This window comes from Carlito syrichta, unplaced genomic scaffold (genome assembly GCF_000164805.1).
Source record: "Carlito syrichta isolate Samal-C Ts95f unplaced genomic scaffold, Tarsius_syrichta-2.0.1 Scaffold308652, whole genome shotgun sequence".
In the NCBI taxonomy this organism is placed as follows: Eukaryota; Metazoa; Chordata; class Mammalia; order Primates; family Tarsiidae; genus Carlito; species Carlito syrichta.
The window spans coordinates 836,990-851,772 of NW_007252748.1; the positions used below are offsets into that span (position 1 = coordinate 836,990).

General features: G+C 34.7%; 1 protein-coding gene across 2 annotated transcripts in view; it reads right to left on the reverse strand.

Annotated features, from left to right (window-relative positions):
• ROCK2 (Rho associated coiled-coil containing protein kinase 2) overlaps positions 1 to 14,783 on the reverse strand; it is a 109,825-nt gene that overhangs the window by 19,036 nt on the left and 76,006 nt on the right. For both annotated transcript variants that reach the window (XM_008065544.2, XM_021716266.1), the window contains 8 exons: positions 14,304 to 14,550; positions 13,822 to 13,928; positions 10,918 to 11,077; positions 8,157 to 8,317; positions 7,216 to 7,400; positions 2,771 to 2,840; positions 1,491 to 1,594; positions 1,143 to 1,329 (listed from right to left, as the gene is read on the reverse strand). In XM_008065544.2, the coding sequence (XP_008063735.2) occupies positions 1,143 to 1,329; positions 1,491 to 1,594; positions 2,771 to 2,840; positions 7,216 to 7,400; positions 8,157 to 8,317; positions 10,918 to 11,077; positions 13,822 to 13,928; positions 14,304 to 14,550 (1,221 nt within the window). The remainder of the gene's footprint in view (positions 1 to 1,142; positions 1,330 to 1,490; positions 1,595 to 2,770; positions 2,841 to 7,215; positions 7,401 to 8,156; positions 8,318 to 10,917; positions 11,078 to 13,821; positions 13,929 to 14,303; positions 14,551 to 14,783) is intronic.

Below are 14,783 nucleotides of genomic sequence, written 5' to 3' on the forward strand. Positions count from 1 at the left end.
TCCACTCACCTCAGCCTCCCAAAGGCACAGGATTACAGGTTGAGCCACCGAGCCCGGCATGAAATAATACTTCAAAGTTCTCTTATCTACACTTTTCCTGAAGAGCAGTGAGGTAAAGCATCTGCTTACTATTTAGGTTTTCCCTTGTGGTCAGTTTTTCTTCTGAACTGTTTAACCTTTTCTTATTGAATTGCAGGAGTTCCATATATATCTTCTAGATATGAATCCTTTGTTAATAACATATTATAATATCTTCTTCCAGTCATTTATTTATGTTTTCTGTCATATGTAAGTTTTAGATTCTGCTCTAATAGCTTAAACTTTATTTTTCATATCTAGGTCCTAAAGGTAGCTAGAATTTACTCTTGTGGCATTGCAAGATTTCATTTTATTCCTTTCTACATAAAAATAATTTTTCAGAAAACATTTATTACATCTATGTCCTTTCCCATGCATTTGTATCCTGCCAATTCTGTCATATACCAAGTTTGTGTATGCACAGGAACCATTTCAGGCTGCCCTATTCGTTTCCACTGAAGATTCTAATATCACACTTTTCAATTACTGTAGCATTTCTTTTCTTTCTTTCTTTTTTTTTTTTAAGAAAGAAAAGTTTATATAAAAGTAAATTAGAGAGAGAAAGAGAAGAAAGAAAGAAGATTCACCTCCCCAAGGCGGGTGAGGGGGTCAAAGCCAGGAAGCATGGCGACAGACATAGCTCAAAGAGCACTTGGCTACACCGGAGTCTAGCAAGGCAATGGCCCTATTGTAGTATTTCAATAGGCCTGGATAATTGGTAGAGTAAACTCAACTACTTAATATTTTATTTCTCTCTAAAGGTTTTGTTGCAATTTTTTCAACCTGCATAAAACTGCCTTCATGGCAATTTCAAGATTCTTTTGAAATAAGCTCTGCTTATTAAGGAAAAAAAATGACTTTAAGTGAAGTCACTGGAAGCAGTCTTCTAGTAAGCCTCTGACAAGAAATACTGAGAAACTAATGGTTAGCTAAATTAAAAATTTTGTAGCTACCGTATGTAATTTTTCATTTAGATCTGTAACACTGTACTAGTGCTTGTAAAGAAGTTTTAGGATATAGCAATTCAATTATAACCCAAAAAAGTTATCAATAATTTTACTTACAGATGCAATTGTAGCATCTTTTTCAGTAAGCTCCTGTTTGTGTCTAGCCATCATCTCTTTGATCTCCAGCTCTTTCATGATTTTCTCTTTTTCCAAATCAGAATATTGTTCTTCAGCAATTGAACGAGCCAGCTGCTCAGAATCTGCTTTGGTCAAGGTGATCTCCAGCTGGGCAGCCAAGGAGTCCCTACATTTTAGTGATATATCATTTTAATGATCAGTTTTCATTATGAAGTCAAAACTTTTGTCTAATACACTTGAACAAATTTTGATTTGGTGAATACCAGAAACTATTCTGGGAGCAGAGTATACAGCTATGAACAGAAGAGACAAGGATTCCATCCTTACCTTTCATCCTGTAATTCCTGTTTCTTCTGCTGTAAATCTTTACAAAGTTTGGTCTTTTCTTCACATTCTTCTTTAAGTTCCCTAACTTGCGTTTTATAGAGGGTCTAAATAGCAAAATACAATAGAAATATGTATCATCATCATCAGGAATATTTTTCTACATTCAAAATGTACCCAGACAAAAAGGTGAACAGGCCGGGCGTGGTAGCTCAAGCCTATAATCTCAGCACTTTGGGAGGCTGAGGTAAGGGGATTGCCTGAGCCCACAGGTTCAGGAACGGCCTGGGAAACTTGGTGAAATTTCATCTCTACAATAAATAAAAAAATTAGCTGAGCATGGTAGTGTGCACCCGTAGTTCTGGCTATTTGGAAGGCTAAGGTGGAAGGATCGCCTGAGCCTGCCACTGTACTCCAGCCTGGGTGGCTGAGTGCAACTCCAACTCAAAAAAAAAAAAAAAAAAAAAAAGGTGAATACATATAAATATTTTCTTAGTGTTGAGACCCATAGCAAATTAAGTTTAATAAACTTTCCTATTTTCTAGTCATCAACTGACTAACCAATAAAAGTTCAGCTAATAATTTATAAGCATGATTTTCAACTGGATATCATAGTGATATTTCTCATTGGATAACACAGTGAAGGGGCAGGGAAAAACGTTAGACAATACAATTTTGTGGCTTAAATCAATGAAACAGAAGTGACAGCTTCTACTTCATATTTTAAAAGTGATCTCAAAAAAGTACAAATGTTAAAATGACAAATTTCTTACTTTTATTATGTAAATATATTCTTCTGGCTGGGCTAAGTGGCTCAGCCTGTAATCCCAACACTTTGGGAGGCCGAGGTGAGTGGACTGCCTGAGCCTGCGGGTTCAAGAACAGCCTGGGCAACTCGGCGAGACCTTGTCTCTACAATAAATAAAAAATCAGCTGGGCATGGTAGTGCGTGTCTGTAGTTCTGGCTACTTGGAAGCCTGAGGTGGAAGGATTGCCAGAGCCCAGAAGATCAACGCTGGGGTGGCCGTGAATGTGCCATGGCACTCCAGCCTGGTGACAAAGTGAGACTTCAACTCAAAAAAAAAGAAAAGAAAATATATTCTTCCTCAAAAAGCAATGCTTTTAATAACATGGTATGGTATATCATTAGTATTACTCTTCTAGCAATGATAATGAATTTCTGTTAAACTATACAAGTTGCTCTTTTTATATAACTTGTGTGGCATAAAACATCCCATCCCAAACTCTGTCTGGTGTTGCAAATTAATGTGTCTGAAACTTACTGAGAAATACTGTTCTGCTTCAAGTTGATCCTGGAGCTCTTTCATTTGCCCGTCTGCATCTTGACGTTCTCTGTGAGGATATTGAGTCAAAGATATAAATATGTTTCAAACAAGCAACTCTCAAAGTATGGTCTGAGGGAACTCCTGTGAGTTCCTGAGATCCTTTCAGAGAATCCATTATATCAAATCATTTTCATAATAATACTAAGCTTCACTGCATTTTTTAAAACTTATATTCCCTTACTCATGTGTATAATGACATATGACATTATCAGTCTAATGGCTAATAAAATGTGTGCTTGTGTGTTCTTGCATTTTAAAATTTACTCAGTTTTAATTTCTAACACAATAAATACATTAGATATAACTTACATAAACAAAAACTCTTTGGAATCACTGCTAATTTTAAGAGTATAGAGGAGTTCTGAGACCAAACAGTACTATACTAAATCAAAAACACTAAATTACACACTCACATACATGTTCTGTGATCAGCCATTTATGCCAACTAAATAGAAGAGCCCAAAGACTATGTGAACTCTGGTGACTGCAGGGGGAATGAAGAGGGCCTGGGAGAGGGCCTCATGCTGACCTTAGCTCTGACTGTGGATGATGGCTGCATAGATCTGTACACTTTGTAGAAATTCACTGAGCTCCACACTTTGGATCTGTGTATTTTTTCTGTATACATGTTAATTTTCAATATAAAAATAAAATAAAAAACAAATAAAAGCAGGCCAAATGCTACGGTAAACTCTAGGCTTATTTTTAAAACATAACAATTATAGTTATTACAAGCCAAAACTAAGGGGGGGGAGGGGAAACAAGTTAGAGAACAATATAACTTGTATGACATAATTAAAAAACAAATATGCACAAAAAAACAAAATAAATGTACAAAAACCCCCAACCATATACATATTTATTCAGATGTAAAGGTATAGGCACAGAAAAAGGTCTAGAAGTTAAGTAACAAACTTAAAATATGTTATCTCTGGAGAGAGAAAGACGCTTACTTTCATGAATAGGAATTTCTATTGTTTTCTTTTTTTAAAATACAGTCAAGTATTTACAATGAAAAGATATTTGGATACCACTTGGGTTTTTAAAAAATGTACACAGCAAGAAAGGTTCAAAGGGAGCAATTGACTTAATCCCATTATCTTAAATTTGTATATTACTTACTATATTTATCCTCATTACCATAAACATACTTTGGTCACTGTTTACTCACTGGCTCTTAAACCTCTGGGTAAAAAGGAAGTTATGACTCAACGTCATTTATCTGTGTTATTTCTGTATTTTATTGTTGATGAATGTATTATTGAGAATTCATGATTCTTATTTCTCTATGAGTCAAAAATGTGACAGATGCTAATAATAAATATACAAAAGGTCAAGTTTTAAAACTGTCTGCTCATCACTAGCTAAGTCTACTTGTAGTAAACCCCATTATAATTTTAGTATCAGGATCTTCTTGAAGAACTGATATTATTCATTTATATGTAACTTTAAAAACTTAACATGTATTAGGTACTTCAGTATTTTTCATAAAGCAGTATTTCAGAAAGTAACCATGTAACAGGCACATGGCTACAAATGCAGAGTACAGAACAGCAGGAAGGAATTACAATGAAAAGTATGATCTCCTTATTTACATCTCTCTCCCCATCCCACCAAGCCTATTCCCCAAAAGAAATAATGTCATTTCGGTTCTAAGTTTGGTCCTTTTGCTGGTCTTAGCTATTCCTTAACATAAATTTTAGGTATTATTTACCAAATCCCTATTGTCAAACCTGAATTTAGCTCTCTTGCCATCCCCTACCCTTCCCAATCCCTGATATGTTGGATCACTGGTCTAAGTAGCATCCTTAAGCCTCCATTTTCTTTTACATTAACCACAAAGCACAGTCTCCCCGGTTTGTTAGATGAGAATTTTTTTATTTTTTTTGAGGAAGCAAGATTTATTGGGAGGACAGAAAAGCTTCCACAGTGGGAGGGGATCCTAGGGGGTTGCCCAGATGAGAACTCTTAATACTCTCAACCTTTCTTTGTCTTTGAAATTTCATGACAGCATGTCTAGATGTAGGTATTTTTTCATTTATTTGTGGGGTCCTTTAAATCTGAAGACTTTTCTTCTTTAGCTATGGGAAATTCTTTTCTCTATTAATTCTTTAATAATTTCCTTATCTTGGTTTTTAGTTCTCTGGAATTCTTATTAGTGTAGTGCTAAAATTCTCAAAACAGTCTTCTGTGTCTTACCTATCCTCCTCCTTCTCGTCCATGTCATTCTCCCCCCGACCCTTATATTTTTGTAAAATTTCCTAGACTTTTCTTTGAACACTTCTAATAAGTTTATATTAGCAGCCGGGCACTGTGGCTAACGCCTGTAATCCTAGCACTTTGGGAGGTGGAGGTGAGAGGACTGCCTGAGCCCAAGGGTTGGAGACCAGCCTGGGTAACTTGGCAAGACCTCATCTCTACAATAAATCAAAATATTAGCCAGGTGTGGTGGCATGTGCCTGTAGTTCCAGCTATTTGGTAGACTGAGACAGAAGGATCACCTGAGCCCACCAGGTCGAGGCTGTGGTGGCTGTGAGTATGCCATTGCACTCTAGCCTAGGCAGCAGAATGAGACTAAAAGAAAAAGAAAAGAAAAAAATATATATATTTATATACAGTAATATTCAAGAGCTCTTTCCTATTCTAGCTATCCCTCTTACATTGAATGTTCTCAATTATGGAAGTGGTATCTCTTGAAACCCTTTCAACTGTTTTTAGATCTATCAAATAGCTCATGAAATATTTGATCAATATTAATCATCAATATGTTTTTATAGTGCTTTTGTTTGGACAACGTTTTGAGAAGCTCTGTTCTACTCCTTGACTTATGTTTCCTCTGGGGACACTTTTCCTTTTTCTTTACCATAGTTTTCTTCTCTCATATTTCAGGCTTTCCTCAAATACTTAGTGATGCTTGGTTATTTATTTATTTTTACAAAGGAGGTGAGATAAATTTTAATCTCTATGCATGTGGGAGGAATCTTCTCACTGACAAGCTTTAGTTTAAGCTGAGAGGTTTAAAAAGCCAGCATTAAGCAGGGGGCCCCTTATTGCTAGAGTGACAGTGGTAGCAGTAATAGTCCCTACTATTTTTGTATGCTAGATGCGTCAAATAAATCACTGTTAACCATTACAAAATCCCTAACAACCAAACTACTGCACTCTTTCACAGGTGTGATAACAGTGCAATCTTTTTTTTTTTTTTTTTTTTTGAGTCAGGTGCTCACTCTGTCATCCAGACTGGAGTACAGTGACACAATCATGGCAATCAAAGTCTCAACCTCCTGGCCTCAAGCAATCCTTCCACCTTAGCCTTCCAAGTAGCTGGGACTACAGATGTGTACCACCAAACTCGGCTAATTTTTTGATTTTTTTTTTTTTAATAGAGACAAAGTCTCACTCTTGCCCAGACTGGTCTCAAACGCCTACACTCAAGCAATCCTCCTGCTTCAGTCTCTCAAATTTCTGGAATTACAGGTGTGAGTCACCATGTCCAGCCTAACAGTGTGATATTTAACAGAGAAGTCAAATATTTTGCCCAACGTTGATCAGCTACTAAGTAGCAGAACTGATACTCACATCAGTCTATCTGGATCCAAAGTCTATGTTCTTTCTACTCTATCACACTGCCTTTCATCAAATAACTGGGATCCAATATGACCTTTGGTTATGACTGTGAAGAAGTAATTCTACTTCTAACAGAATGAATGGAAGAAACTTTAATAGTATATTTGCCATAAATTTCTAATTTATTATTATTGGTTTTTAGAGATAGGGTCTTACTATGTTGCTCACGTTGGAGTATAGTGGCTATTCACAGGCATTAGTGCAAAGCAGCCTTGCACTTTGCCTAAAATGATCCTCCTGTCTCAGCCTCCCAAGTAGCTGGCAGTACAGACATGTGCCATCATACCCTATGTATACTTAAAGTACTTTAACAATATGCTTTCCATTTTCTCAGTAAATTAAGTAGAGCACATCCTATAAAGTGATAAAAAATTTCTTATGGTTTTTAACAGTCAAACATTTCCAAGTCTCAGAAACTGAACAAACAGGCACATAGACAAAAGCTTGAGGAGCAGTTCTGAGGAAGAATCTAAGAGCATGGAGTGAAAGTCCTGGACATTTTCTTCTGCTCCAGCACTAGCACTTCCTCTAATATCACATCAAAAAGTAGGTAGCGGCAAAAAAAACGTTGGGGAAGCAAAAAGAATCTTCCTGAAGGACAGCAGCGGCATTCAGCTCACTTGCACAGAAAGAAAGAGAAACACGGCCAAGAAAGTAAAATGGTGAAAAGAAAAGCCTCAGATAAACCAAAATTAAGTTAATGTACATGTGGGTAATTGTGCATATTAAAACTTTGTCTCAACCAATTAACTTACTTTCGAAGTTCAGCATTTTGCTTTTCCAAGTTCATTTTCATTTCTATGAGATGATTATTCTCCTGCTTTAACTGCTTTTCTGACATTTTTAGTGTGTTAACTTGCTGTGTTTGCATCTTCAAGTCATTTTGTGTAAGGCAGCGCTTTTGAGTTTCTTGCTCTATTTTTAATGTCAAGTTTCTAACCTAAAAAATAAATTGTGCACTTGGTATAAAAGTAAATTATTTTTAATTTTTTATCTATAAAAGTAAATTATTTTTATTTTTCTTATCAACGAAGTTAGCATCAAATGTGATGACATAAAACAGATTTTTACCCTTAGTAGCTAATTCATTTTATAATAAAATACTTTTGTATTTCTAATAATGTTAAAAATATATTTCTAAATAAAATATAATCTTTAAAGTAAAAATAACAAGTAATTTTGAATTATGATTTATTTAGTATATCATCAAAACTCAATAGCTGGGCTCATGCTTGTAATTCCAGCACTTTGGGAGGTGGAGATGAGAGGATTGCCTGAGCCCACAGGTTTGAAACTAGCTTGGGCAACATGGCAAGACCTCGCCTTTACAAAAAATTTTTTTAAAAAATAAGGTGGGTTATGGTGCATGCCTGTAGTTCCAGCTACTTGGAAGGCTGAGGCAGAAGGATCACCTGAGCCCAGCAGATCAAGGCTGTGGTAGCTGTGAGCAGGCCACTACACTCCAGCCTAGGCGACAGAGTGAGACTCCAACTCAAAAAACAAAACAAAACAAAACCAACCAAACAAAAAACAATATTAAAAAAACTCTGTAAACCAACAGTTTGTAGAATATTGTAAGAGAAATTTCAAAAGTATAAAACCATTATTAATAGTATTAACCCTTTATCTATAAACCTAACTTTTTATTAATTCATTAAAAAATTTATTATTATCTATTAGCACACTTCATACTTACATCTTCATTTAGCACATCTTTCTGCTTAAGGAGCTCATTTATTTTCTGCTGTGACTGCTTGAAGTCACAGTCTAATATCGAGCATCTTTTCTCAGCTTCTAGCAACAGGTTCTCCACTTTCTGTTTTAATGTCCTTTCCTCCAAGAGCTTCTTCTCCATTTCTGTTACATAAAAATGGATATAAATCATAAATTTGCAAATAAAAGTATATCAAATATGACACAATGCTAGTAAAAATTACAATAAATGATGCTGCCTTTTATTTTTATTAACTTTCAATTAAATATTTTCATCACTATTGTCAATATATTTGAAATGCCAAAATATTCATGCTTGAAAGTTAGGAGTTTCATTTGCAGGGTATAAAAATGTATCACACTCTGCCAGGTTACATCTATTGTAATGGAAGAAAGATAGTTTGGTCTTTACCTCGTATTCTATAAGATGCTTACATCTTTAAATAAAGATTTCTTTTGTTTTCCCACTATTACATGTCACTCAGTGTTACTACTTTTTATTTTACAACAATCCAAGAAGATTCTATGACCCATAGCTCTTTCCATATTAACATATTATGCAGATGCTGGAAATTACATTTTAGGGAGGTGGTAAAGGACAGGACTATGGAACCAAATTTTCTGAGCTTAAACTCTGGTTCGTACATTTGACAGGGCAAGTTGATTACCCTCCCTGAGTCTGAGTCTTAGTTTCCTTATCTATAGAATAGTGACAATAACATCTACCCTCCTAGGGATGTTATGAAGATTTTGAGTTAATATATGTGTATACTTAAATGTTGGCTGGCATATGCAAACACTTGGTAAGTGCTTAATATTTAAGGAAAAATTTTTATGACATAAGAAAATGTTCACAGTATTTTTTTTAAAGAAAAAAAGCAAAACAGTAGAAAAAAAATAGAAAATACACAAAATATTATCCTGATTAAAAGGATAATATTTTCTTTACACTTTCCTGTATTTTCTAAATGATTTGCAATAAACTTTTAAGCTGTTTTATTAATCAGAAAAGGCTTTTAAAAGCTTTCTTCCATCTCAAAGTGAAAAGCAGGTAAAGTTAATGTCTAACCAAGTGATTTCAATATTAAATGTAAGTCATTTTAGTTAGAAGATCATCTTTTGATATACTGATTAGTACTTCAGTTCAAATCCAATTAGGGTTCCTCTGCTCCTTCATACTTAATGTTCAACATCTAATTATCATCTATTATAAAATTATATTAGCTAAAAATTAAACCTATGAATTTTCAGTTTTTAATGAATGGTCTTGAAAAGTGTAGAAAAATGAAGCATTCCTCATGTACTAACAATAGCTGGCACTTCTAAGCACTTTACATGTATTATTGCACTTGATTTTCATAAAACCTAACAATACAAGAAACAAGGCACACAAAGTTGAACTAGACAAGGTCACAAAGCTAGTATTATTTGGTAAGCCATGTTCTTAATCTAAGGAGGCAATGACATGCAGCAGAAAGACTGAAGGCTTTGGAGTCAGCTTTTAGTACCATATATAATACTTAACAGGTTTGTGTACTCATGTATAAAATATGTAAGACATCATGTATCTTATATTAGTGTTGTAAGTAGTAGTTGAAAAAATGGTAGTTATATTGAACTGGTTCATTTTCATCAGCTTAGAGAATAACTATGGAACAAATATAGTCATTTTAAAAAACAATCACCATAATGTAGGTGCTGAGAATAGAAAGGGGCACAAGAGAATTTACTGAGGTGATGGAAATCTTCTGTTTTGGGTGGTAGTTGTTACACAGTGCATCACAAATGTCAAAAGATGTTTACATTTTATGGCATATAAATTATACTTTAATGAAAAAAATTTGGCTTCTAGGCCACAGACAAGGAAACATGGCCCACTAACTTACTCCTTTCCAATTAGATTTTTCTAAATAAAGCACTCACTTTATTTCTTATCATCCTGAATTAGTACCTTAAACTAAACTGATTTTAATAAGAAAACCTACCTTTTTAATTTCATGAAAGAATTAAATGGCTATTTTTAAGTTATTTATTCATAAATGTTATACTCCAATATGAAATGAAATTTCTGCTCAAGAGTTTTAAGACTTTTACAAGAATACTTTAAAGTACTGATTTTCTTTGAAATTTCAGATCCATCATAGTTATAAACAGTTTGGAAAACAAGGAACTATCCTAAGACAATACTAGGATAAAGCCTAGTTTGTGGCAAAGTTAATTTTGTTATCTAGTAGGATTATGTGGTTTTGACCAAATCTGGCTAGTAGCTTCACCATGCCAGAGTACATAATATTTAGTGCACTGACATTCTAGTTAGGCCAGCTATTCCTTTTAAATCTTTACCTTACACAAACTGGCAATAATTTTGTAATATAAGCTGGTGAAATGTCATGTTATAATAAATATTACAAAAAGAACACATTCCCAAAAATATGAGTAGCTATATTTAGAACTTCATACCATGTAAACTTATCACTACTGATGCCACTGAAATATTCTTTCTCTCTGATCTAAACATTTGTTCAACTAATTTTGTGTTTGGGTCTTGCTACCTAGAGATAATTGTCATAATGATGCAAAGGAAAAAAAAATCTATATAAAGTTTCCCTAATAGTATTTTCCCCATCCAGTTTCGACTATTTGGCAATAAAATAAAAATAAATATTTTTTAAAACCGAAGAATTAAACAAAGAATCAAGTCATAGGAAATTGTTGCTGGAAAACCCTCTTTTAAGAATGCATACCTTTCATGGCTTCTGATTTAGCTTCTTCGATGGATTCATAGATCTTATTTTTATCAGCTAGTCGTGCCTTTGTGGCCTTGTGTTCAGCTTCTTCTTGTTCTAAGCTCTGCTGTAATACTTTTAGTTGGTATGTCATATCTATTTCCATGTTGCTTTTTTCCTATTAAAAATTTAAAATGGCAGCTATCAACACAAAAGACTAGCTCACAATTTCAAAAATTAAAATTGTCTTTGAACAGGTTTAATAAGATTGCTCAACATTTCCCCACTCCTTTTCATCCAACCTCTTGTGATAGTTATCCATGTATCCTACTTTTTCACTTCCTACTGCTCCCATCTTCCACACCTTCACTCTACTATTTTGATATCTGTATCGAGATCATTTAATCTCAACAAAGTGACCAATGCTATCCTCAATACCAAATCCTACAGATACTTTTCAGTCTTCAACTTATTTGAACTCACTGCCAGGCTTGAAACTATCCCTTGGAATTTCTGCTGTTCTAGTCACTTGGTTTCTGCCATTCTGCTTGCACCTTTCCTGTTGCCCCTGAAGTGTCCCCACTGCCCCTTGTATGTTGGTATTCTTTGGAGGTGACATTCTTTAGCCCAACGTGTCTCCTCTTCCTATTTTTGGCATATACCCCAAAGATTTTCTAATTCTTTGAAGTCTATAATTCATATCATAAATATAAGTATTCCCTTTTTCCAATAAAATCTTTAGTAACTAAAAATGATTTTTTAGTTACAGAGTAATCTACTTTGTCCTAAAACATCACTGCTCTACACACACTCTTCCCAGATGGGCTATTCCAATTCACATGGCTTCAGCTATTGACATACCAATGACTCTCAGTTTTCTCTTCTACTATCATCTCCTACTACCATTGCAGACATTCTAATTTGGCTGTCCCACAGGTACCTTCAAGCTTAAGAGGACTACAGTGGATTTATCACAGTCTCATTTTTCCTTTATTCCTTATTAACAGTACTACTATATATTTTGTCACAACCTGCAAACATGGGACTCATCTTTACTACTCATATGCCACATCTAATCAACTGCTAAATGCTGCCAGATATTCCTCTCCCAAATATTTCTCAGTCATCCCTATTTTCTATCCTTTTAACCACTGTACTAATTAAGTCTGTTATCCCTTACCTGCATTACTAAAAGTCTTCTGACTAGTCTCCCTACCTCTAGTCTTGACATTCTCAAATCTACTCTCCACATAACACAGTGATCTACCTTTAAAGTACTTCTAATAAGATCACTCAGTTTAAAGCCCATAAGTGGTCAGTCCATTATTGAGAGACTATGTTTTAAGTTTAGTATTCAAAATCTTGCATAGTCTAGCTAATGTCTAGCTCTGTTACCTCACTCTGGCCACTGAATTCCTCATATCCTTATATAAGGACCATATCCCTTAAGGCCAATTTCAACCTAATGTCTTTTTTTTTCAGTTTCACTGAAACGCACCCTTTCCTTTATGAATGACAGCAAGGCTGAGCAACACAGATCATATAGCCTACAAAAGTTAAATGTTTACTATCTTGCCCTCAAAAGAGTAAAGTCTGCTGATCCTTATTCTATGCTCCAAAAACGCTGAACAATTTACATGTAAATAAACAAACAATGCCTTTCTAATTTTACATCCTTTATACCTTTCATGCTCTTCTCCTTAACTCAAAATGTGCCTTTACTCTGCCAGCCTACCCTCCCCTGTCAGATTAGGACTCATCCTATTCAGCCAATGTATGAGGGGTCACTCCCAAAAAACCTGAATTACGTTTTGGAGGGGAGTCCCCTTGTGTAGTATACGTAAGTGTTCTAGGAATACATCAGCATCAGTGCACCAGCTAATGTTGTTTTGAGAGGCTGCGTTAAGATTCAGTGAATTTTTCTTTGGATGTTCATTCAATGAGTTTGCCCATGTCATGATGAGTGATTTACAAGTGCACCTGTCCACAGGTGAGTGTCCAGTTTTTGACCAAAAACAGCATGACCCCCATGCCCTGCCTTTCTATTCACCCAATCTTGCCCTGAATAACTTTTTTGTTTCCCTGGATGAAAAAAGTCCCCAAAGGGAAAAACATTTTGCCGATGTGGAAGAGGTGAAACAACAAGCGCCAAAAGCATGAAAAGGCATCAAAATTGAGTTCAAGAACTGTTTTGAGCAGTGGAAAAAGCATCTTGATAGGTGCATTGCATTAAATGGAGAATACTTTGAAGGTGACTGAAGTTTAAACATGTAAGAAAAAATACCCAATTTTTAATAAATAAATTCTGGGTTTTGGGGGGGGTCCCCCTCGTATATGTGCCCTGTCCATACCATTATCATTCCATTTGCCAAACAATAGAATTGTCTGTGTGCTTTATTATTTCTTTGAAAACTACCTATGAGACGGTCATATTATTAAAGGGAAGGACTATATCCTAATATTTCTACCACATATGGTACACTAAATTTTAAATGCATGAATAAAGTGAATGAAAATAAAATGCTAACTGTACAGACCCTAGAAATTATCTCTGGCTTACAATATTTTTAAGAAAAACTTCTAAGTATCAAAAGTCACCATGATTTTATGCCATTTTTAGGGAATGTTATGAGTCAAAATTTGAGTTTTCCTTAGAAAAGAGTTTTCCTCTTTAGGGAAAGAGGCATCCTCATTGTACACACACTCCAGGAAAAATCCCCTTCCCTCGTGAGCATCCAGTATACTGAGGGCCTGTGTGGCGGTACAGTAAGCCACAGAACATAGATAAGCAACTCTAAATATGAAGGAGGTCATGAGTATGTGGAAATATTCCAGTTGGTGACTTTCTTTATTTCAGAGTAACTTTTCTAAATTCCACTGTCAATTTTTTTACACAAAAATATAAAACTTAACAAGTTTTACCTTTTCCAAATCAGTAAATTTCTCCTGTAATTGTCTCTTCTCCAACTCGACTTTTGCTAATAAGATCTTGCCATTCTTTAAATCTTCTTCTAGGCCAGATATTCTACCTAAAAATTGTAACATTTTTAAAAACAAGAAACCCACAAAGTATACACATTCAATGAAGAGTAAAAAATTTGAAGATACCTCCTATTTTGGAGCTGCTCTATAAGTAGTTTTATACTTGTGGTATTGTGCTTTACAGGTAATTCAAATGGAACCCAATCTGTGACCTGAGGAGTTTAATACTTAAAATCATACTATTTGAAAACAAATCTTTGGTTCATAAAATTTCGTATCAATATATTTCTAATATTCTAATTTCAAAGAACAGAGTAGCATATTTAGAAATGTGCTACTCTAGCACATTATCCATCATCTAAAGTTATTTCCAAAGTATAAAATCATCAAGATTAATTCATATGCAATCACTGCTTTAATACCTTGTAAATCATTAATTATCTCTGATCCATGGGTTCGATCCCTCCTTTCAGATTCTAGAGCTGACTGAAGATTGATAAATTCTTTTTCAAGTTTTAACTTGGCAGTCTCCAGCAGGCAGTTTTTATCTTGTAGATCTCGATTGTTAGATTCCAGCTGCTGAATCTGTTTTGAACTTTCTGCTTGGGTTTTTCTTAACCGGGTTGCAGTATCAGATTCTGTTCGCAGTAAAGCATTGGTTTCATCCAGCTGTTATTCCATTCAAAATCAAACAAACAACAACAAACAAATAAACACAGGTATACATAATGAAAATCTGTCAATTTATTACCCCATTACAAACTATTTAAAATAAATAGAAATCTAAAAATATTTCCCTAAGAATTTCCCTCTAAAATTAGAGGCAAAGCTATCTGCAACACTGCCAATTACAACTGGTATTATCAGGCAGTCATAAATAAAACTCAATATTCCTATTACAA